This window comes from Trachypithecus francoisi, unplaced genomic scaffold, assembly GCF_009764315.1.
Source record: "Trachypithecus francoisi isolate TF-2019V2 unplaced genomic scaffold, Tfra_2.0 Lachesis_group2, whole genome shotgun sequence".
NCBI classification, from domain to species: Eukaryota; Metazoa; Chordata; class Mammalia; order Primates; family Cercopithecidae; genus Trachypithecus; species Trachypithecus francoisi.
In genome coordinates this window covers 162,720,215-162,745,857 of record NW_022681465.1, presented here as the reverse complement: position 1 = coordinate 162,745,857, position 25,643 = coordinate 162,720,215, and the positions used below count along the sequence as shown (strand labels likewise).

At 33.7% G+C, this 25,643-nt stretch overlaps 1 protein-coding gene across 1 annotated transcript in view; it reads left to right on the top strand.

Moving 5' to 3' along the window:
* Positions 1-25,643, top strand: part of ADAMTS19 (ADAM metallopeptidase with thrombospondin type 1 motif 19) — a 269,639-nt gene that overhangs the window by 74,278 nt on the left and 169,718 nt on the right. Inside the window, exon 7 of the mRNA XM_033181355.1 lies at positions 11,762-11,805. Within this exon, the coding sequence (XP_033037246.1) occupies positions 11,762-11,805 (44 nt within the window). The remainder of the gene's footprint in view (positions 1-11,761; positions 11,806-25,643) is intronic.

Below are 25,643 nucleotides of genomic sequence, written 5' to 3'. Positions count from 1 at the left end.
CAAAGAACTTGTATCCAGAATGTTTACATGTATATGTGTATACACACATATACAAATACAAAAATATGTCAACCTCTTAAAAATAACAAGAAAGAAGAAATATGAATCTCCAGTAAGCATATAAAGAGATAATCAATAAAGAGGAATCATTAATTCCCAGGAAAATGCAAATTAAATTCACACCCACTTGAAAGGCTTCAGTTATAAAAACTGAAAATACTCAATGATGGTGAGGATATGGAACACTCTTCAGTTGTTGGTGGGATTATAAAATGGTTCAACCACGTTGGAAAATGAGTAGTTTCTTATAAAATTAAACATTTGCTTACCATATAGCCCACATCAGCTTCTAGATATTCACTTAAGAAAAATAAAAATATTATTCACAGAAAAAAATGAACTTGAGAATTTATAGAAGCTTTCATAATTTTTTTCATAATTTTCATAATTGCCAAAAATTATAAATAAATATACATCTACAGGTGAATGGATGTATTGTGTGTTCATACAATTGAATACTCTTCATCAAACTACTGATAAATGCAACCAAATGGTTGGATGAGTTTTAATAACATTATACTGAGGCCGATTGTGGTGGCTCACGCCTGTAATCCCAGCAGTTTGGGAGGCCGAGGCAGGCAGGCAGATCACTTGAGGTCAGGAGTTAAAGACCAGCCTGGCCAACATGGTAAAACACTGTCTCTACCAAAAATACAAAAGTTGGGCAGGCATGGTGGCTCATGCCTGTAATCCCAGCTACTCAGGAGGGTGAGGCAGGAGAATCACTTGAACCTCTGAGGCGGAGGTTGCAGTGAGTTGCAATCCAGCCTGGGTGACAGAGTGAGACTCCACCTCAAAAAAAAAAAAAAAAAAAAAAACAAAAAACAACAACAACAAAAAACTGAGTGAAAAAGCCAAATTAGAAACCGATCAGAGGATGATTCCACTTATACAGAGTTTGAGAATAGGCAAAATTCATCTGTCATGTCAAATGTTGCCTGCTTTAAAGCTGGGAAAACTGATTGCAAAAAGGCAGAAGGAACTTTCTGTAGTAGTGGAAATATTGCATATATTGCTTTGAATACATGTCAGTTTATACATTTGTCAAAATTCACCTATCTTCTCATTTAACTTGTGTGTATTTTATGTAAGTTTTGCTATAATAAAGTTGGTTAAGAGTAGTAAATTGAAGTTGGGAGAAGGGATGGAAAGATTTGCATGGATGGGGAGGAGACCTATGGTTATAAGGTTTGAGGTGAGTCTAGGTTAAACGGCTGCATTGTTCAAGTCTTTCTTCCTTCTTAACAGTAATAGATTTGAGAAATATTGCTTTTGAGACTACAGAAGATGGTAATCATAATTTGATTACAGATTTATAATTTTCCCTTATAAATGCAATATATTTATTACAGAAAATTGATAAGTATAAGAATAAAGATAAAAATTAGCCTATAGTCCCACTACATGGGAAAAGTATAGTTAATATTTTAAAGCATATTTCATCAGTTGTATTTCCTATGTATGTATATAATACATGGATTTACATTATTGGGATCATAGTCTACATACAAGTTTTGTTTCTCACCAACAAAATATATTGTGGCATTAATTTTATTTCTTATTTCCAATGCCATTTTTTTCTTTCAAAACTCTAAAAAATGCTTTAGAATTTTCTGCATCCAATATTTTTAATGTTGAAACACTTTAAAACTAGCATCTTGAACTGACCACTCTTCATTATTGCCTCCCTTGTTGCTAGCTTTCCCTCGCTATGCAACACAGGAATTCTACTAAAAGGAAAAGAAGAAAGCATAGTGTGATATATTTCATATATACAAAGAGCATAAAGAATAATATAATTAATAACTGCCTATTTACCCCTCCACTTAGGAAACAGAACATTATCTATGTTGTTGAAGTCATTTTACATACTGTTTTATAATCCATATTTTCCCTTAAAAGTCTGTTTCAAACATTTGCTTATTTTTATATATATTTCTTGAAAATGTAGCCTAATATGGTTTTATTTTTCAAGTAATGCATATTCTAATGGCAAAAGTTTAAATATAACTTTTAAATATATTGTCATATTATAAGCATATTCTTATGGTAAAAGTAAAAGAGACACTTTAGTATTTACATAGTAAATTAACTTTTACTAACTTCTACTCCCGCTCTCCAACCCTAAGGTAATCAATGTTAAGAGTTGATGTGTATGTAAAGAACATTGTTTCATGCTCTACACAGTTTTCTCTATTTGTTTGCTTTTTCACTTTACTATTATGTCTGGCAAGTATTTTTATGTCATTTATTGTGGAAGGCAGAATAATGTCCCTCCTCCCCAAATATCCACCTTCTAATCTCCAGAACCAGTGAATATGCCTTCTTACATGGCAAAGGGACTTTGCGAATGTGATTAAATTAAGAATCTTGAGATGGGCAGATTATCCTGGCATATTTGAGTGGGTTCACTGTAATCACAAGAGTCCTAAAATAAGGAAGAGGGAGGCAGAAGTTCAAAGTCAGGGAAGGACTGAAAGATGCTATAAACCCAGTTTTGAAGAGACAAAAACAGGTCATAAGCCAAAGAATGCCAGCAATGTCTAGAAACTGGAAAAGACCAGGACATAGATTATACCCTAGTGCTTCTAGAAGGAATGCAGCTCTATGGCACTTTTATTTTGGCCCATTAAGACCTGTACTTGACTTCTGACAAGATAACACATTTGTGTTGTTTTAAGCCACTAAGTTCATGGTAATCTGTTATAGCAACAATGGGAAACTCATGCGTTCCTGTCGGTCTGCATCGTTTGTGGGGGCGGAGAGCTGACATACTATATATTGCATAAAAGTATCCTGATTTATTCAGCTACTTATCTGTATATAGAACTTTCTAATATTTTGCTGTTAGAGAAAATGTTCTATAAATATGGTTGTGAACGTGTGCAATAATAGTATTTATTTAGGGTAGATTAAAAAGTACTTGCTCTGTCAAAGGGTACACATATATAAAATACTGACAAATACTGGCCAACTGTTCTCCCTTTACTCACTTGTGGGACAAGTCTTCTGTGGAGGATCATCCTTTCTCCATATTTCTGTTTCCAGTGCCATAATAGTGAAAAATCACCTCACTAAAGGGAATATTTTATTCCTAAGTTACCTAGTACCATTTGGTTAATAAAGATTAAATGAGTGCTTCATGTAGTTAAGGAAAAAAATCCCTTTCTAGTTAGTGTAAAGATGATCAGCTATTTAGCTTTGTAAGAAAACTGTGAAAAATAGAATAACATAAGAAAAAATGTTAATCTCCATGGATTGCTTGTTCTTATCCATATTTGACAGACTAAACTCAGAACCAGGCTCAGTTTCTAGTAAATGCTCATAGTAAATAACTAGTAAATGTTGGGGGTTATGTGTGCACATTAGTAGGAAGAAATTTTAGCTCAGGGATCAAGTTTGGTGTCAGCTAAAATACATAATGCTTCTACAAATCCAAACCTATCTGAGGTCATATATTTGTTAAATTGTCCTGTGCAGTACAATAAAGTAAATAGTTTAAAGCTGACCTAGTTATGCTTCTGGGTTCATAGTAACAAAAACACAAAATATGTTCTCTTAACTCTCAACTCTATGATTTCTTAGGGCAATTTTCACATTTCTCATTGAAATCAGGGAGAAGGCATACATCTTTATGCCCTTTGGAAATACTCTTTAAAATTCAATTTTATTAATGATAGCTTTGCCTTTCCTATTCACAGAAATGCTTTTAGTTTACGTATAATACATGTGAAAGTTAGTTTCAAACTAATGCCATTGGCAAGTAAGAGAAAATTTAATAAAACTAGAAATTGCAAAAATAACTTGATTTAATACAAATTACAGAATAATTTTTGAATGAATCATTTATAGGTATATCCCAAGGCACTGTTAAACTCTACAGTGAGGCTCATTCTCAGATGCATCTTCATTCTTGGAAATTAAAGGCTACATTTCATTTTTTTCAACATAAATCAGAACTTAGGCAGAATTTATTGGCCTTCCCAGTTGCCAGAGTCTAACAGTATCATTTCTATAAACTCACATAATGAAACTCTATGATGCAGACTTCAGGCGCACAGAATCTACATGAGCCAAAAATGAGAGAATTTGAATCCACATGATCAAAGGTCTAGTCAGCAAGTAATCTCTATCCCCATCTTATAAAATAAATATTTGAATATTTTGAATTAGGAATACATTGGTGTTCTGCAAATAAGTTGATTATTGGAGAAATGAAGATTAAGACTTACAGTCTGATCTTTGGTTTATAATGCTGCTGACTATTTTTCAATTTTAGTGAGAGGTACTTCTAACGTTTCTGAATGAAAGAACTAGAGTTTGTTGTTTGATTGTTTTTTGTAATGTGCTTTTTTCATTTGTTTGCTAAGTGAACAGAAATTGGCTGTGTGGTGGACTCTAAATGCCTTTGACAATAAGCAGTGCATTTGTCATAGTTTTATCATGTTGTTTAGTTACAGATGAAGTCCCATGTTTCACATTATGTAAATCAAATAGTCATGTTGCAGCCTCTTGCATCATGATATGATGTATTATATATATAGAAAAACCACCCCAAATCCCTTTCCCCCTACGTCTGAATATACTTTTCACTTAGTGATTCTTGACCCTAAGGTGAAGATTTGATTTTATGTGGTTCTTTAATTTTTTGCATTGCCATTTTATTCAGTATCATCTGTTTCGGGTGTTTCTTTCTCCATTTGTTTGCTGGCAAAGGCTGTTGAAGAATAGAATTATTCAGTGTTTAATATAACTCCCCAGACTTCTTTCTCACTGCTCCTGGGACCCTTATCACATTACAGAGGTGATGTGTTTTATCCACTTCTGTGCCTTTCAAGTAGAAGCCTATTTTATTTATCTCTGTTGTGTCCTTCCCCTTATTTAGTACATGGCATATTAGAGACACTTAATGTATCCCACAGTGTTCAGTTGTACAGGCCGTACACTACACAACAGTAGAGGAAGCCATTTATGTTGTGTATAATAAATGTGTCTGTAGAATTATGCAGTATACAACTTCTACCACTAGGGATGGTATTCTCGTAAATGATCTCTATAGTTTCCTATGCAGAGAAATGATATTTTGTCATTTATTTATAATAATAATGCTAGAAAACCTTTCCATTCATCTCTATCTATAGTTATATTGAGACTCTGAATATGTTTTGCTGCCAGCAGAAATTATTTTCCTTTATCATTAGGGTATTATTTGTTTTGAGCCACAGAGACCAACTTTGCCTAAGTTGAGCAACAGAAGAAACAGTTGGCTTATTTTGATTCTACATTTTCAGAATCAAAGGAAGAACTGAAGAATCAGGCATCAGGAAAGATAGCAAAGAGGAAAGCTCTAGGCATCTCATCTACTGAGTTTTGATGATTCAGAGCCATTCATATTTTACTATATTATCTCTTTTCCATCCTCTGAAAACATGGGTTTCAGTGTGGGAGGATAATCCTATGATTGGAAGCTGATGACTAAAATACACTGACCAGAAAATATGATGCAATAGAAGGTGATTTCCCAGTGGAAAGATGCTAGGGAGTAGAGTTGGGGAAGGATAGGATTTACCTCAGTACTATGAAGGAACCATTTGGCTTTGTAAAAACCTTCCCTTATAACCCTGGGAATAAATGTTCTGATTGAGAGCAGTCTTGTCTTGCCCAGACTTACAAGGTTTCCTGTTTTGTATCTTGTATATTGAAGGGAATGATGACTGGTTGGAAAAAGTAGTTGCATGTTGTTTGCCATGGGAAAAGTTTAGGGTAGAGCAGCTATAGTGGTTATGTTTTATGAGATAAAATTTGGGTGTGTCTTCCCTCGTTTATGTAGTTTTCCTTCTAGTTTTGGTACATATTTTCAGAAAGATATATATATATATATTTACAATAAAAGGTATAAATATTAAAACTCCCAATACTGTCAATCAAATTATTTACTTCATCAAAATTTCTTTGCTTTCTTTCCTATTTACTTAAATAATTTACCGAAAAATGCATCTACTTTTCAACATCCATTCAGTTGGGTCAGTAGACTTTTAAGGAGTATGCAAGCAACCTGATAGGATTATATCATCTATATACAAAAAAAGTTAAGATTAGTGTACCAAGTGCTGGCAGCCGTCTTTAAATTATCAAGAATGGATTCACTAGTTTTTTTTTTTTTAAGAAGGAGTTTCACTCTTGTTGCCCAGGCTGGGGTGCAATGGCATGATCTCGGCTCACCACAACCTCCGCCTCCTGGGTTCAAGTGATTCTCCTGCCTGAGCCTCTCGAGTAGCTGGGATTACAGGGATGCGCCACCAGGCCTGGCTAATTTTTTGTATTTTTTTTTAGTAGAGACAGGGATTCTCCGTGTTGGTCAGGCTCATCTTGAACTCCCTACCTCAGGTGATTCACCCACCTCGGTCTCCCAAAGTGCTGGAATTACAGGCATGAGCCAGTGCACCCAGCCTGGATTAATTAGTTTTTGGATTTACTAGAATACAAAAATAATAGCATATTTGAGAAAAACATTAAAATTTATACAAACTGGTAAAAACATGTTATACTATTTCTGTTGTCTGGAAATATACCGTAATTGGTAGACAGCACAGTGTAACATTACATTATGTCTACTGTGTTTTAGGGATTACCTGCTCCCTTTCCAGTATAATGAAGTGAGTTTTGCAGTGGGCAACAGGCCCTCTTTAGAGCAAAGGTTTCTCTCGATGCATTATAAAGGCAAACAGAGGTAGGGGAAGCATGGCCACTAAAACAAACTAAAGCCAGGTATTTGAGGGTGGAGTTAATTAAGTAAGGAAAGAGAGAAGAGATAACATGCAAGAGGGCCTGAGTCTTTGCCTTGCTTGAGTCCTAATGAAATACTGGAGAAGTGTTCTCAGCTAAGAGAACCACAGGACTAATACATCTTCCACTGATACTTCACGAAGCAATTCATGTGATAACCTATCATATTTGAATTATTTTTGTTATTTGTAACTAGAGAATGGTAAATGTATTCCTAAATTTTGGGTGTGATTTAAACAAATTAAGTTTGTATTAAGTTCAATTTGTGCCTTGTATTGAAAAGATATTATTTAAGGTTATTGTTTATCTTCTCTATTTTAGCTCTACCTTTTCCACATTACTCTCATAATTGAGTCTATATTTGTTTCATATAGTCATCTCTTTCAGAATTCGTCAGGAGAAATAGAGAACAATTTTAATAATATTGATATTAATATACTTCATCCCTATCTCATACTCATGGCTAGCAACAATTATTTTTGTCTATCTCCAACCATTTGGAAGAAAAATAACAATATTGTAGTAATCACTAATTTTTTACAATAATTTATAAGTAAAATAATCCCCAGTTGTTGAAAGACATTTTTGAAAAACTATTAAATATCAACTGAACATCTTATTGAGGCAGGTCTGCAGTCTTTTAAAGCATTTGGTGAAAGTAGCTGCATGATATAAAATGTAATAATAAAATAAGGCATATATGGCTTGTTTCTATATATATTTAGACCTAATGCTAACAATAAACTAATGTGTTATTTTACTATACTTCATTCCTATATGGTAGGTCACAGATTAAGTCCAGTTCTTTTAATTATGTGATAATCTGGCTGTCTAGATAATCAGAAAATGTTCCCATTATGAACATCCATAAACCACAGCAAAAAATACAATAAGCATACTTTTACATGCACAGATGAGCCAAAAATAAAGCAAGTTCTGGCAAGAAGTTTAGTAAGCATCTAAAGTAATGTGGGAGCTTCCCTGAGGGAGTTTTTTGAACTAAACAAATCTAGGTTTTTATGTTTTAATGAGTCTGTGCAAAGTGGGGAAGTGGAACTGAAATGATTACACACAACTAGAATTTGTAGATACTTAGATCCTTAATGAAAGTATGCACTGTTAAAAGTTCTGCCAGCAAGCACAGGTTGTGAACAAGCAAACATTCTGCCTCATCCATGACCCCAGGTTAGGACAAAAATGCCTCCTCTGGGTATTCATTACAATGAATCTGATTCCAGAATTGAAGCACTTAGTGAAAGTATATGCAAAACTGCTGTGAAGGGACTCTCTCTCAACTTACATGATGAGGCAACCACAATTAACATCCCACTGACTGAGTTCATAATAGAATTCCAAAATGACCAGTGACAACATATTCCATTTTAAGAACCCAGAGACATATTAAGGAATAATAATTTTTTAAAAAGACTAACAGGGATTATAAAACAAGCATGTCCATCTAATTAAAAATGATCAAAAATTTCAAAATATGAGAATAAGGTGTTTTTTTGGGGAAAAACAGTTTATTTGAAAACTGATGAAAATAAATGTTCTCAGGAAGACGTATGGAATATGGTACTTATACTTAAAATTTCAATTTCTAAATTGAAAAGCATATTAGATCCAGCTGAAGAGAGCATTAGTGGATTGGATGATAGATCTGAGGGATTCTCCCAGCAGGCTACATAGAGTGGTTAAGAAATGAAAATACACAAAGGTGCCTGAGCATTACAGACATCAGAATGAGAACTATAATATTCCTAAAGAAGTTCTAGGAAAAGAGAATGGAATGTCAGAGGGATTAACTAAATAGATAATGGTAAGAATTTTTAAGTATTCATGGATCTTTAAGTTGAAAATATACCAAGTACCAAAGAAGATAAATAAAAACAAAATCAGTACCTTGACTCATCTTCGTGGGACTGTAGAATTATAAAGACAGAAATAGTGTTAAAAATTAAGCAGAAAGCAAATGCATGAATAAAGGGCAAAAACTGTAATCAGAGACTTCTAATCAATATTTATGAATGCTAGAATAAAATGAAATGGTATCTTCAGTGTTTGAGAGTCAATAAGTTGACTTTATAACAACTCAGTTACTGTTCAGTTATGAATAAATGCAAAATAATAAAAATGAAAGCAAAAGAAAATAACTAGGAAAGTTTACCATTCATAGATAGATTGTCATTGAAAGAGATACTGAAGAATGTAAAGTAAAAGAATAGTGAGATGTCTAGAAAGTAAAGATACAAGATATAACTGAGAAAATAAATTGCTAAATAAAAAGGCAAATTGTTGCGTAAACCTGATGGTTTTTAAAAGCAACTGTCAAATTTTAGATTTGAAAAATCAAGATGCAACCATAATTTCAAATTAAAAACACATGAAAAATTGAAGGGAGAGATTGGATTAAAAGAATATTACGTTCTTTCCTTTTTCAGGAGGAAGAGCTTTACACATTCTAAGGATATGTGGTAGGCAGGAAAAATAACATCCCCTGCAAAGATGGTTATGCTCTAATTTCCAGAACCTGAAAATATCCTGTATGGAAGAAATGACTGTACAGATGTGATTATATTAAGGATCTTGAGGTGGTGAGATTATCCTGGTGTGAGGAAAAAAGAGAGAGAGGAGAGTCAGAGAGGGTCATATGATGATGGAAGCAGGGGGCAGAGTGATGGAATTGTTGGCCTTGAAAATAAAAGGAGGCCCTGAGTCAAGAAACCTGGGTAGCCTCTGGAAGCTAGCGAAGGCAAGGAAACATATTCTCATCTAGAGCTTTCAGAGGGAACATGATACTGCTGACACATTAATTTTAGCACAGTAAAGCCCATTTCAAGCTTCCGGCCTTCAGACTGTAAGTTAAAGTTTTGTGTTGTTTTAAGCCACCAACTTTATGGAACTTTTACAGCAGCCATAGAGAACAAATATATCATACTTTAAAATGTAAAAGGAATCACACATCAACCACAATTTAATGTTACTTTCAAAGTAGCCAAAAAAAGTGAGTAAAAAATAAAAGGAAGAAAGAGAAAAGAACAAAGAAATATAACTTGGTAAATAGAAATCATAAATAATAGAAATCCAAAGATATCAACAATAAAATAGAAAAGAATTAAACTCATTTATAAAGATATTATATAACTAGCTTTTAAAAGTTTCCCTATGTACTCTTTATAAGAGACTCAGAGAAAATGAATGTTAACAACAAAATGAAAGAGATAGGACAAGCAAATACTAATGCAATACTGTATATTAATATTTGTTAGTATCAGATACAATCTACCTTAGCAAAGTAAACATATGGATTTTACATGATAATAAAAATAATAGTTCAAAATAAACAAATTTAGATACTGAGTACTTAATAAACAAACTTTGAGATTAAACAAAGCAAAAATTAAAATCACAGGGAAACATCAAAAAAATTATAACCACAATGGAATTTTAACAGTCTTTTCTCGGTACCATGTAAAAATCAATCCAGAATTGATTATTCTACATAACAATTGTATATCAGAGCTTTTAAGAGCTAGATGGAACTGCACTCCAAAAAAATAAATATACATTTCTAATATACAAGGAACATTTACGAACACACACACACACACACATATATACACATATATAGATATATATATGTATTAAATCACAAACGCTGCTAATGAGACAAGCGAGATGTGAATTGAAAGCTAACCATTATCAAGATCAATGTAGACTTCATTGGTGAATAGGCAAAAGTATTGTGCTTTAATTTTAAAAGTCTTTTCTTTTTTATCATTTAGACACAGCTTTCAGATCCTGTAACAGAGGAAATTTTTTTTAAAAGATAATTTTGCTTTCTCATTTATGTACACACAAAAGGCCTATTGTAATATTGTTTGTGATAGTAAAAATTGTATAGTACCTAAAAGCTTATTGCTAAGAAGTTGTTTATATTATGATACACTAATAGCAGCAATAAAAAAAATCCCCAACAAAACATCACAACTAACTTTTGAGAGCTTACTTTGTGTATGGCATTGTTTTAAATACCTTATATGTGTTAATTCATTCCCCTTGCACAGTAACCTAGGTTTTTAAGGTTTTATGTATATCATTTAAATTGAATAATAAACCTAGGTGGTAGATATTATTACTACCTCTGTCTTTTTGATGAGGTGACAGAGGCACAACAAGGCTAAATAAGTTGCCTAAGGTCATGTAGCTAGTAAGAGGTAGATTAAAAGTTTTGCTTTCATATATTCTGCCCCCAAATCTCATAACTCGTATTAAGATATATTAAATTATGTTCTATGAAATCCTAAATAATTGATAAAAAAAAGTGAAGCATTCTTAGGAATGCTAAGATATAGTTTCAGATAAAGAGTAAACATTATAAAATATTTTACATAGTTAGATCCCATTTATGTAAAATAATAATTTCCTTATACCATTAATAAAATGATTATCAGTCTTTTAAAAATTTTGCCAGTCTTGTGATATAAAATATTATGTTGTATTTCTAACATTTAAATCTTCTCTCTGGAAATAATTTTTGTGTTACATGAAGTAGGTATCTTCCAGTAATTTTTCAAATGGAAAGCCTTGTCCCAATACCAGATATTATTTTTTGTAATAAAACAATAGAATACTATAAAATTCACAACAAGATGGGATCTTGCTTTTGAAATATTGTCCATAATATGGGAACTTTCTAATGTCTGAGGATTAATTATATCATGTACAAATGTGCTATAAAATTTAATCTTCTATATCTTAGAATTAAAAATTAATCTTATTCACAATTTTATTAGATTCTTGGAGGTAACAGATGTGTTTCAATTAATCATATAACTATTAAAAATGAGTCACATGATGTCTTGTTTGTAGAAAACAATTTATCTTTATTTCAGTTTTCTATTTTTCTTTCTAGGAAAGATTTCTGTGTGCACAAAGATGAACCATGTGATACTGTTGGTAAGTGTAAAAATTCTCATACTTTTGGAGTTCTGGAGAACTTGAACACATCACTTGTTAAGTATATGAAATTATTTGTGTTCTGGTTATAAAGGAATAACTTCAAAATGTCAGACATACATATTTTCTACCTATATGTTTAATCGTTTGTCAGCACTTTAGTTATTAATTAAATAGCTTAAAGACACGTGTCAACTATATATAGGAGATAATATTTAAGTGATGCTTTAAGGCTATAATCAGTCTTTTTTTGTTATTTTCTCAGAGATGCACACATGAGTTTGATAAAATTTTATTATTATTAATAACCCAAGATAAAATATATTAATGACATTGTGATTGACTAATTTGCAGGATAACAGATTGTTTTTTGAGTTATGTGTGTTTAAAAATCTTTGCAAAACATTGTCAAAAGACATTAAATAAATGTCTTTTATTTAAAGAATAAAAAAAAAAATCTTTGCAGACTGTGTCAAAATAAACTGCTGATTCAGTATGATTCTTCTTACGTAAAGTGGCAAATTTTTCACCATTTGTATTATATATCTAAAGTGCCTAAAACAGAACCATATAGCCAACAGAATTCATGAAACCACTGTTCTAATTTTGAGAGAATGGCCACTTATATTTTCATGTTTTAAAATGTATCCATATAAATATAAATGTATCTATCCAAAGATACCCCTATCTATGTATCTATGTATCTATGTATGTATGTATGTATGTATGTATGTATCTATCTATCTATCTCTCTCTCTCTCTCTCTCTCTCTCTCTCTCTTTAATTTGAAGTTATGTAGCTGTGTGTAACAATATATTATTGGTAAGGTACATGTAAGAGTTGTAATCTAATTTTGGCGTATCATGTAGGGTTCATTTCTATAAGATGAGCAGTATTTTAACTTGACCATTTTGTTGTGTCATTTGTTTTTTATAAAGTGAACAATAATAAACAATAAATAAATAATAAATAAAAGGGGGCAGAAACAGAACATAGGGATATTAGTATTTTAAAAGATAATTCTAGCCAGTTCCATTAACCTAATTTTTCATCAGCCTCCTCATATGTCTAACATCTTGGATAATATAAGGATTTTTGACATGCATTATTCATAAAACTTACGATGGAAAGTAGTTATAATAATATAAAGTGGATGATGATGGAATCAAGGGAATATTTGGTTCAGAAGGAACTGTCGGCATAAAAAGAGCTGGGCACCTAAGGAAAAGCGGAATTGATGTAGGGACCATCTTCCTACTGTTGACTCTCTTGCCTGCTTCCCCTCCAGTTTTCTTCTTTTCCTGTCTGAATCTCCAGAAATGAAAACTTGACATCTAGTTTTTGTTACCCTAACCGTGGAAGCTTTTGATTACCAGTAAAACTTGTCTCAAAATAATAACCTTTTATTTCATGCAAGCAGCAATGTTGCCCCCATGTATTATTATTAAAGCCTTCTTTAATAGGGACAGCTCACATCTTGCCTTGCTCGAGTACATGTGAGAAATCAGCAACTCAGGCGATATCTTCCATAGCTATACACACGAATTGACTCTGTATAGCCTGTAAGCAGCTACTAATAAGAAGCAATTTCTGTTTTGATAACAACAGAATTTCTAAATCTTGCTAAATCTGCTAATTCAAAATTCTGTGTATATTTGTGATACGGTATATGTAAATTTTATTTTCTAATTTAAAACACATTTGCATAGTTGAGTACTTCAGTGTGTTCCGATAATGAGAGTATGTAAGATTTGGCAGGAAAGCAATTTATTGAGTCTTTGGCTCTGTTTGTCCTGTTCATTAAGATCTTCAAAAAAATCAGTTTTAAATATTACAGCATAGGGTGTGAAAATTCCAGTGCCCTTCCTGAATTCTGTTTTGCTGATTCCTTAGGTTGTCATCGGCACCTCTGGCATCACTAAAGCCTAGTTATCCCTTCTGTATCTTATGGCAGATTTTTTTCCTTTAGCCCAAATATAGATGGGATCTTTTCCTATGTAGTCTTGAGCAGAGTGAAAATCGGAAATATTTCTTCAAGACAGATAAAATGAAAACTTATAGCAACCAAGTCAAAGTAATCTGTTTTACCTAAACCCCACAAAAACCTTCTTGTCACACTACCTATGCCTATGTATAGAGTCATATACAGTCAGCCTTCTGTATCATGGACTGCATCTCCATGGATTCAACCACTTGTGGTACAAAAATATTTTGTCTAAATAAAAATATGAAGTAAAATGCAGCAATAACAAAAATACAAATTAAAAATAATGTAATATAACCACTATTTACATAGTGCTTACCTTGTAAGTGCTAAGTATTATATTAGGTATTAAAGGTAATCTAGAGATGATTCAGAGTATAGGAGAGGATGTGTATAGGTTATAATCAAATACCACCCCGTCATATAAAAGGAATTGAGCATTCATGGATTTTGTTATCTCCAAAGAGTCTTGGAACCAATCCCGCATGGATACAAAGGGACAACTGTATATTAATAAGATTTATAAAGACATTTGTGAGACATAGACACCGTGGTTGCCACCTCATCATCCATGCATCTACCACTGTGTAGCTGCAATGCTATGTTAGGAAAGGATAGCCCTAGGGGGTTGGGTCGTGATTTGTCTGGGCCTATCATGGGGATTGTTTTAGGACCATAGGCCTAAGCCAGTCAGCACATGCCATTGCCCAAGTGGAGACATATGATCTGTTCCCTAGATTTATCTCATGAAGCTGAAAAAGGTAGCATTTTTGATGGTTAGAGCTCGATCATTTATGCCTCCACTGGATATAAATAAGGAAGGATGCAACCCTTATCACTGTAATCAGGAAGGAAACCATCCTTGTGATGAATCTGACATCATATACTGCAGAATGAAGAGATGGAAAGTATCTTACTCTTGGATAACATTGTCGAATCCTCCAATCCTGGAGCCCAGTCTAATGTTTGGGTTTCTGAATATGTGAGTCAGTATATCCTTATTACTAAGCCAGTTAAAGACTTTTATGTTCCTTGTAGCCTAAGGCATAAAAATCTTCCCTGATGTTCATATTTTCATTTACAGGGCGAGAAAAATATGGGACAATATTAATAACCTCTATTGTTATTAAGAGAAAATGCTGGTAAACTGCTCTGTGACTTCTTAAAAAATTAAATGAGCATGTATATAGCTTATCAATCATCTTAATAGCTATCAATCGCTAGTAAAACAAAGCTGAAGTGATTTAGGGTTAACATCAATAAAAGGTTTTTGCATACACATTTTAAAATCTCTTCATATAATCCAAAGGGATATATTTTTTGATAGCTGCTTTTAAGTCATTGTATACTTCTTTTATCTATAACCAATGTGAAGTCAGCCATTTTACTTTTAATACTATAATGAAAATATGGAGAGAAGAAAGAGAAAGGAAAGAAGTAGATTTAGTATTTATTAGTTTGGATCGTGTAGGGTTGAATGAATAACTTTAAGATGCTTCTCCCTACTCTCCTAGGTATAGTAAGAGGAAAGAACAGCACTTAGAGGATTTTAATTTATATTATTAATGTGAGTTATAAATGGAGAGAAATGCTTGTATTTTCAAAGCAATGCTAAGATTTATGCTTTGCATTGTAATGCAAACAGTATTTTCATGGACATTGTCTCATTTAATTCCATCAAAATCTGAACTCTCTAGTTTTCTTATCATTATTATTTTACAGATGAAGAAAGCCCTGAAAAACAAACAGATCATAGATTTTGAAGTCAGATACCTAGATTTAAATCAGAGCTATGCTACTTATTAACTATGTGAATGTGGGCACACTAACACCTCAAAAGCTTGGATTCCTCACCTTTAAAATAGAGGCTACATCTTCTGTCTCACAGAATGTTGTGAAACTGTGACAGTTGCAAAGCAGCTAGTTAATTGGCATTTCATCTGCACCAGTTTCTATCACATCCTCTTGTTCCCCGTGGAGAGGTTACAGATTTGCCCAGAATCACTGATAATAAATGGTAGTGCTAGACTCTACCTCAGATCTTCTCACTGTACTGTCACCTCTCTTTTATAACATAATGCATTTTTATGCCATAGATAAAAATACAACTAGAAAACTGAATGTGAGAAAAATGTCTTCAGATGAAGATATAGAATTAAATTGGAAATGACAAACGCGAACTTTGAAATAATTTTATTTACCAATATTTCAGCTTTAAAACAATAGGATATTGTGCTCATTTGCTGAGTTAAAAGATTTGTGCATTTTAAATAAGTTGGGCTATATTAATGTTATGGAATATTGTTAAGTAAGTGTTTTCGTTGATAAATTATAGTTATTTACTAAGCTTATATTTGAAAAGCTACATAGGGGATAAAAAGTAAAAATAATTTTTACCACCTTCTCAATTACACACTTTTTCCTGTTGATTTAGTTATGTAGATGGTTTGGTGGGTCAGTAGGTAGGTATGTAGATCATAGAAGAAAGCACATGGTATTATATGTTATAATCCATTAAAATATCAATTTAAAAACATGTGCATTTATCTTTTTTTCTTTTCTTTTTTTTTTTTTTTTTTGAGATGGAGTCTTGCTCTGTCGCCAAGGTTGGAGTGCCGTTGCATGATCTTGGCTCACTGCAAGCTCCACCTCCCAGGTTCACGCCATTCGCCTGCCTCAGCCTCCCGAGTAGCTGGACTACAGGCACCTGCCACCACATCCAGCTAATTTTTTGTATTTTTAGTAGAGACGGGGTTTCACCGTGTTAGCCAGGCTGGTCGGGATCTCCTGACCTTGTGATCCGCCCGCCTTGGCCTCCCAAAGTGCTGGGATTACAGGCGTGTGTTTACCTTTTAAATCCCTGAAATTAGGATTCATTTTGCAATGAATGGCTTACCAGGGTTGTCACAGTTTAATTCAAAGTTTTTAAAATCTTAGATTGAATGAACTATGGTGGTATACTTAAATTTTAAGGGAAATAAAGTGTATTTCATTATGCAAGTGGAAACTATCTCTTTGCTGCTCTTGCTTATGAAATTGCCTTAATTTTTGTGGTAGGCAGAATAATAGTCCTTAAGAGCGTATTTGCCCCAGTCCCTGGAATTTATGAATACGTGAGGTTACAAAGCAATAAGGAATTAAGGTAGTAGATGGAATTAAGGCTGCCAACCAACTGACCTTGAAATAGGGAGGTTATCCTGTATTATCATGGTAGGCCCAATGTTGTCACAAGAGTTCTTAAAAGTGGGAGAGTGAGGCAGAAAAGTTCTGAGTCAGAGGGAGATATGATTACTAAAGAAAGACAGAGATGCGATATGAAAAGGATTCAGCTCATCATGGATGGTTTGAAGAATGAGATTACTAGTGAAGAAATGTGAGCAGCTTCTAGAACATGCAAAAACAAGGAAATAGAATCTTCCCTGGAGCCTACAGAAGTGAACACAAACAGCCTTTTCAACACTTGATTTTAGCCAGTGAGGTCTGTGTCAAACTTCTAACCTAGAAAACTGCAAGAGAATAAATTTGGATACCTTAAGCCACTGAATCTGCAATAATTTTTACAGGCAGCCATGGAAAACCATACACTTTCTAAGTAATATTGCCTCCATCATTTAGAGAAAGAATAAAGAAACATAATGATTTCAAGTCTTTAAACTGTGGTATCAACAATTCTGTTTCTATGGTTAGTTTTGAGAACTGGTAAAGAGATTAGATAAAAAGTAGTAATTGGTACCATGATATATAAATATTTATAAGGAGTAACAAACTCGGGTTCTGTTAACAAACATGATTAATTATAGTTAACCATTTCTAGCTGAGGGATTAGCCAAAACAACAACAACAAAATAGTCTATGTCTTCTTTTAACAATGAAATAAATTGAATCAGTTCTTTAAAATCTACCCACGGCTGAACACAGTGGCTCCTGCCTGTAATCCCAGCTCTTTGGGAGGCTGAGGCGGGCAGGTTGCTTGAGGCCAGGAGTTCGAAACAAGCCTGGGCAACATGGTGAATCCCCATCACTACTACAAATACAAAAAAAAAAAAAAAAAAAAAAAATAGCTGGGCATGATGGCATGCACTTGTAATCCCAGCTACTTTGGAGGCTGTGGCAGAAGAATTGCTTGAATCCAGAGGTGGAGGTTACAGTGAGCTGAGATGGCACCATTGCACTCCAGCCTGGGCAAGAGTGAGGCCCTGTCTCAAAAAAACTTATAATAAAATAAAAATAAAATAAAATATACCTATGAAAATACCAGGCTCTGATGATTTTGTAGATGATTTCTATGTTCCAAAGATGGATCATTTCAGTGTTATACAAACTATTTTAGAAAATAGAAAATGGAGAGATTAAAACTTTATAAATGTCTTACTAAATCCTAAGAGGATAGGGTAAAACAGAAAAATGATAAGCCCTTCTTTATTAGGAAAGAAATGAAGAAAGTCAAAATCAAATATTAGCAGATATTATCTTACAATGAATGCATTTTTAAAATAACCAAGTATGGTTATTTTATTGCAGATTTATTCCAGAAATGCAAGGGTAGTTTAGCATTAGAACATCTTAAAATGTAACTACGTATTCCAATTAAAGATAAAAACCATATGATCATCTTGTTTGGATAAAGAAAATGCCTTTCATACGATTCAAAACACATTCATGATAAAAACTCTTGGCAAAGTAGGGAAAAGTAGGAACTTTATTAACCAGTAGAAATCACTTACAAAACAACTTGTAAATATCTTTCCTTTTAAACAGTGGAGCATTAAAAGCATTCCTTTTAGAATCAGAAACAAGGAAACAACTCTGCTACCACCACTTCTATTCACCAATGCACTGAAAATTTTAGGCATTACAATAAACTAGATAATACAATTATCTACATAAAGAATAAAACAGATTATGGAATTAAATTATGAGAAATAGTAGGAGACTTTAATTGGTAGTTAGATATCAAATCAATATGCAGTAACAAATTGCATTTTGTTGTAGTCATAGGCAGTAAGAAATTAAAACTTCTGTTATTTTATGTAAAATATGAAATATATTGAAATATATCTAATGACAAGTATGTAAAACATGTGGAGAATATTATAGACTATATTACAGTTCAATAAAGAAGACCCAACTCGATGAAGAGATACACTCTACTCATAAGACTAAATATGATACAAATATTAATTTCCCTCAAACCGATCTATTAATACAATGCATTCCATTAAAATTCTAACAAGAGTTTTGAAGGAACTAGACAGGATGATTCTAAATGTATAGAAGAACATAGTTCTGAAAATTGCCAAGATATTGGTGAAGAAAGAATATAGGAAGGAGGGAAACCTGCGCTATCAGATACCAAGATATAGTACACAGTAAATATGAAAACGCAGTTGCCCGTATTTGGAAATTGATGTATACTGCAGATCACTGGGTAAGGCATAGTTCAATATGTGATGTTAAGATGGTTATTCACATGAAAAAAAATTGAGGTTAATTCTGTATGGTTTAAATTTGTAAAAACAGGAGTCTATTTTTGAAGAAGAGACAGATTTCTTAAAGAGTACACAAAAATGTTAATCATACAGGAACTATATTAATATTTAAAATGTATGCATATTAAAAGACAGTAATGAAAGTGAACAAAAGCAAGCTTCTATCAGGGAGAGGATACAATATTTCCTGGATTTTAAAGTATCTTCAATTTTCATTGATTTCAACACATACCCTTAATTTATGTATCACTAAATAAATAAGACAATGACCAATTTTAATTCTAAGAATTATTGATTTCAAGACATTACAATGTGAAATAAGGTGAATCTTAGAATTATTGATGTATATTAATAGTATTTCCAATACGTGTAACCAACAAAGTATTAGAACCCAGAGTATAAAAGCAAATTTTCTAAATCAGTAAGTAAGAAACAAGGAAGTAGACATGCCAAATAGGGCAAAAGACTCCAAAGACCATTTTTGGAAGATAATACATCAAGGGTGAATTTAAAAACATAAAATGGTAAGATGTCCAACTTCATTAGTAGTAAAGGAAATGAACATTCAGATCGCAAGCAGATTTCTACCAGTGGGATTGATGAAATTAAAATCCTACATTATAAAGTGATGGCAAGTATGTGAATCTATGGAAACAATGTGCTTCAGGAGTGAATTTAAATTGGTATAATCACTTTAGAGAACTTTGGGCAGTGTTTAGTAAAACTGGCATTTGTACAACTTGACATCATTAATTAAATTCTTACAAATACGCCTTAGAGAATCCTATGTGCATTAAAGACATGTTTACGATAGAAATGCAAACATATATCTAAGTCCCAAGTTTATCTTTTCTTTCTCTCAGGAATATAAAGCCCTTGAAACATTCTATATCCCCCGTCCTTATTGTAGGCTGTTACCATTTTTTTAAACAACTTATTTGATTTTTAAAACACACAAGATGTTATGGTTTTCTACAGTCGGTGCTCAATTAGATTTATTCACATATTTATTATTTTATTAGCTTTTATTAGTTCTTCGTTCTTTCTTACAAACCAGTTCTCTCTCCTAATCTTACTTTCCTCCTATTGAAGCAATATTTATTAGAATTTTCATTAGTAAAAGTCTACTGGTGACACACACTTAAGTTTTTGTTAGTATGAAAATGTCTTAATTTTACTTCGATTCTTGAAAGATATTTTAAGTGAGTATAAAATCCCAGGATTCTGGATACCTGTTTGGTATTTTTGTTTTTTCAGCACATTTTGAAGATTTAGTTGACCTGTCCTTTGGCATCCATTGTTGCTCTTGAGGATTTAGCTATCAGTCTAACTTACTTTAATGCCATCTGTCCTACAAAAACAAAACAAAACAAAATACAGAGTCTAGGCTAAAAAGTAGACAGGTTTTCTTTTTTTTTTTTTTTTTTGAGACGGAGTCCTCTGTCGCCCGGGCTGGAGTGCAGTGGCCGGATCTCAGCTCACTGCAAGCTCCGCCTCCCGGGTTTACGCCATTCTCCCGCCTCAGCCTCCTGAGTAGCTGGGACTACAGGCGCCGCCACCTCGCCCGGCTAGTTTTTTTGTATTTTTAGTAGAGACGGGGTTTCACCGTGTTAGCCAGGATGGTCTCGATCTCCTGACCTCGTGATCCGCCCGTCTCGGCCTCCCAAAGTGCTGGGATTACAGGCTTGAGCCACCGCGCCCGGCCGTAGACAGGTTTTCATGCTGTAACTTTTCTTTTTAGGGAGCAGATTGTTTTTCTTATCATTTCGTTGAGTTTAGTTATTTGTGTGGGAGGGTGGGGAAAGATGGTGTCTTCTCCCACTCACTTTAATTAGAAGTTTCAGTTTGGAGATCTTACCTTGAACAGGCATTATCTTTGTTCCAGTGCAATGGCTAAGGCTGAACATTTTGGATCTGAGACTGGCAAATGCCTGTAGGCAATCAGCACATCAGTGCCAGCTCAGAACTCTTCCCTGCTTTTCCTTCAGCCCATGGAAGGATTTCCCTTAAGAGTGAACTCAGCTATGCATTTAAGATGATTTTTGTTATTTTTACTCCATCATTTATATGTTCAGGTGATTTGCAACCAGACTTTTCTCACTGCTGGAAGTGGAATTTCAAGAAAAACTTTTAAAGTATTACTGTACTTTATGTATGTATTGTTATACATACATATGTTTATACATCTTGCAGCAACAGTCACACAATCCAATTTGCTCAACATTCACATGTGTTGTGACACTAACTTGGATAATTGGTTTTATAGTTAAGATGTCACCACAGGTTTTTTTTTTTTTTTTTTTAAATAGACACTTTGGGAGGCCGAGGCGGGTGGATCACGAGGTCAGGAGATCGAGACCATCCTGGCTAACACAGTGAAACCCCGTCTCTACTAAAAATACAAAAAAATTTAGCCGGGCATGGTGGTGGGCGCCTGTAGTCCCAGCTACTCGGGAGGCTGAGGCAGGAGAATGGTATGAACCCAGGAGGCAGAGCTTGCAGTGAGCTGAGATTGCGCCACTGCACTCCAGCATAGGTGACAGAGCGAGACTATGTCTCAAAAAAAAAAAAAAAAAAAAGTTTTAGAAACTGTTTTAGAGATGTTCAGATTGTATGCTACAAGGTAGTAATTATTAAACTTTTTGGTCTTTGTACTCCTTTACATTCTTGAGTTATTTAAGATCCCAAATAGATTTTTATGTAGGTTACATTTATCAATTATTGTTGTGTTAGAAATTAACATAAATTCTAGAATCATTTTGATTCATTTAAAATTAATATACTCATCAAATGTTAGCATAAAGGACATGCATTCATAATTTTTACAAAAATTAGCTATATTATATAGAACAATAAAAATAGTGAGAAGACATGGCTTTGTTTTATATTTTTGAGAGTCTCTTTGTTTGGGTTCTAGAAGGCAGCTGAATCTCATATCTCATATCTGCTTCTGCATAAGGTGTTTCTGTATGTTACTATGGTTGACCTGTATGAGGAAAATGTGGCCTTACCCAGAATGTAGTTGAAAAATGGAGGACTATTTTCAGATTATTGTGCATTTTCTAAAACCCATGCCACAGTGTTTTAAAAGTTTGTGGAATGGGACAATGTAGAATCTGAAAGCACAGAATGAACTTTCACACTTTAGTATATTAATATCTATTGGTACATCTTAATTTAAATGGATGTTTTAACCCTCCATGGCTTTTTAGTATCAATTATCTATTGATTGGAATATATTAGTTCACTGAATTAGGCAGATATTCTAAATGTTGACACACTTCACCCTACTATCTATCTACCTATCTATCTGTATATCTATCTATCTAATCTAATCTTATCTATCTGTTAATATCACCACCTATATTATCAGAAAAGTCTTTAAGTTTTGAGAAGCTGTCAAGCTCATGGTGACAGATGAAAGTTTTCCAATACTCTAATTTTTCACTTGAAAACTTGAATTTTATTATTGGAAAAAAAAATAGTCATACCATAAGTTGGTTTTCATAGAGTGACAAGTTCACTTTATTCATTTTAGGCAAGTATTGCTCAGATTTCCAAGTCTGAATACTGTTTGTCACTTGTTCTTTCAATGAAAAAATGATGCTTCATGAAAAGCACAGCCAGCTCAGCTCATAACTGAAACGATTTCACAATACTTTTAACTGAGACATCATATTTTAGCCTGCAACGGAAATGCTTTATCCATACTTCTTTTTTTATTACACAAAAATATTTTTAACATGTATATACTCAAGTGTTCAGATTTGATAAAATGAATAAATGTTACTGCTACATCTGGAAATTTTGAAGTGAAATTGTCATGGTACCCCTCCGGGGAATAAGTGGCAGTGAATAAAATGACTGACAGTGAAGTTGGTGCCACTGCCTTGACTAGGCAATTTTACCTACCATTACTTTGGCACCATCACTACAAATGTCAACACAGTTTTAACTTTGCATATACCTCTTGAAAAGGTCTTAGAGGACCCACTCAAAAGGTCTTATGGAATCCCAGATTTCTGCATAACCCTCTTTGAGCAATTCTGCCATAAGCTCAGAATGATTGATAATCAATGGGGATAGTCAGTGTTTATGTGTGTGTGTGTGTGTGTGTGTGTGTATACACATTTCATGATACTTTTTAAGGACTTTAATGTATAGAAAATTGGAAAATACTTAAAGCTGGCAAAGATAAATGCTGATTGATTGAGTTTCCCGCTATGAATATTCCTCCAATACTTGTGGATAAGAGAGGCTGTGTATCCTCTACCACCAAGTTCCCAGCTCTGTGATGCTCTGACTCCCCCAGGTATTCTATGGAAACTTAGTTGTTTCAACATCCTAACTTTTTTTCTTCTGTCTTTGAGCAGGTTAGAATGATCCAGGTTATTCTTCTCTATGCTTCTGAATATTCTGATTTTATGCACTTGACATATTGTCAGGTATACAGACCACCCAGGAAGCAGCTGCCAAAAAGAAGCATATCCATACACTAAAACATATTTAAATAGCCCTCTATGTCAACACTGTACTGTGAGAATCTCCAGACACTTCCCTTTCCAAACACAGTACATTCTTCACACCACATTGCAGCAGAAGTAGTCATTTTTGCTGGGTGAGAAGAGGTTAAGCTCATTTTTAAGCAGCTTGATTTTTGTTAAACAGCAATTTGGCATTTTCTTTTGCATTATGGCACCTCAACCATAGAGAATCTCAGGGACTTAAAATACTTAAAGCAATTATTGAGGTCATCTTTTTACTTTAATACCTTTTATGATAGAACTATACTGTTTGTATTGAAAAGCCTTATTAGTTCAATATGCAATATTTTGACATTTTTAAGCCTTTGGACTAGGCAAAGAATAGGTTAACTTTTGTCTACATGAATTTTAGTTTCTAAATGAATTAGTAGTGTAATTAAGTATTCATGGAAGTTCCAATACATTTATTAGGCATTTACTATATTCAAAGTCCAATGTCAAGCTCTCTGAAGGATTCAATGTTGACAGATTTTTGCCCACTCAGTCTAATGGGACATATACTTTTGCAGAAGAAATTAGCAAGCATATTAGAAGCCTGTGCCAACCTTCAATGGGTAAAATTTTATAAAAACAATTTTTGAAAATTTTTTGAATATTCAGAGGTCTTCACATTTATGAGAGATCTTTTGTTATAATGCACTGCTCAGTGATTAACACAGGAAGCTTCAGCCATGCAAATAGAATATATTCAGTGTGGTAGACAGAATTCTTAGTAATCCCAAGATTTCTGACCCCTAGCTATTCAATCAAATGCCAATCTAAGTACTGCTGTGAAGGAATTTTGCAGAGGTAATTAGTTTTTCAGTTTACCTTAAGACATGGAGATCTAACCAGGTGGAACTTTTTTGTTTGTTTGTTTGTTTTTGTTTTTGTTTTTTAGACAAAGTCTCGCTTTGTCACGCAGGCTGCAGTGCAGTGGCACAATCTCAGCTCACTGGAACCTCTCCCTCCTGGGTTCAAGCGATTCCCCTGCCTCAGCCTCCTCAGTAGCTGGGATTACAGGCAGGTGCCACCATATCCAGCTAATTTTTTGTATTTTTAGTGGAGATGGAGTTCCAGGTGAAAATTTTAAAGCAGAAGCAAGGCCACTGAATTGTACCAACAACCTGCATGAGTTTATAAGCTGATACTTTCCAACACCTTAAAACAGGAGCACAGCCTGAATGATATCTTGACTTTGCCCTTGTGAGACTCCCAAGCAGAGAACCCAGTCAAGCCCACCCAGACTTCTGACCTATAGTAATGTGGGATAATAAATGGGTGTTACTTTAAGCTGTTACATTAGTGATAATTTGCTATGAAACAATAGAAAACTAGCTCATTCTGACTAAAGGATGCATATTATTTCATATTAATTGGGGGCTTATATACGGGAAGAAAACAGTCTACCTTGGATGCAAGTATATACATGATCCTTGGTGAGGACAGAATAAGAAGGAAGAAAATGTTAAGAAATAAAAGTTAAGGGGAGAAATTCAAAGAAAGATTTTCATTTATCGTATCTGATGAGACGGTAAAACAGCAAAAGGATTTTAAGAGGATTTGCAAGGACTTCATACAATTCTGTAATCATTCCAATTTCTCTATATTTAATATTCATTTCCTTTGTCTCATCAGTGATGAACAAAAGCATATTAAGGTGAAATGGCTCTAAACACTTGACTGTGGTACAGAAAGTAAATGGAGTGGGGAAAACTGGTTCTTCAAGGAGGTAATTTGGATGGCGCCAGCTTGGAATAGAGGAAATACAAGTCTCTGGGTCTCTAGCGAAGAAACTAAGAAAACCTAATAGAGTCCGATTGGGCCTGGGCATGACTTTAG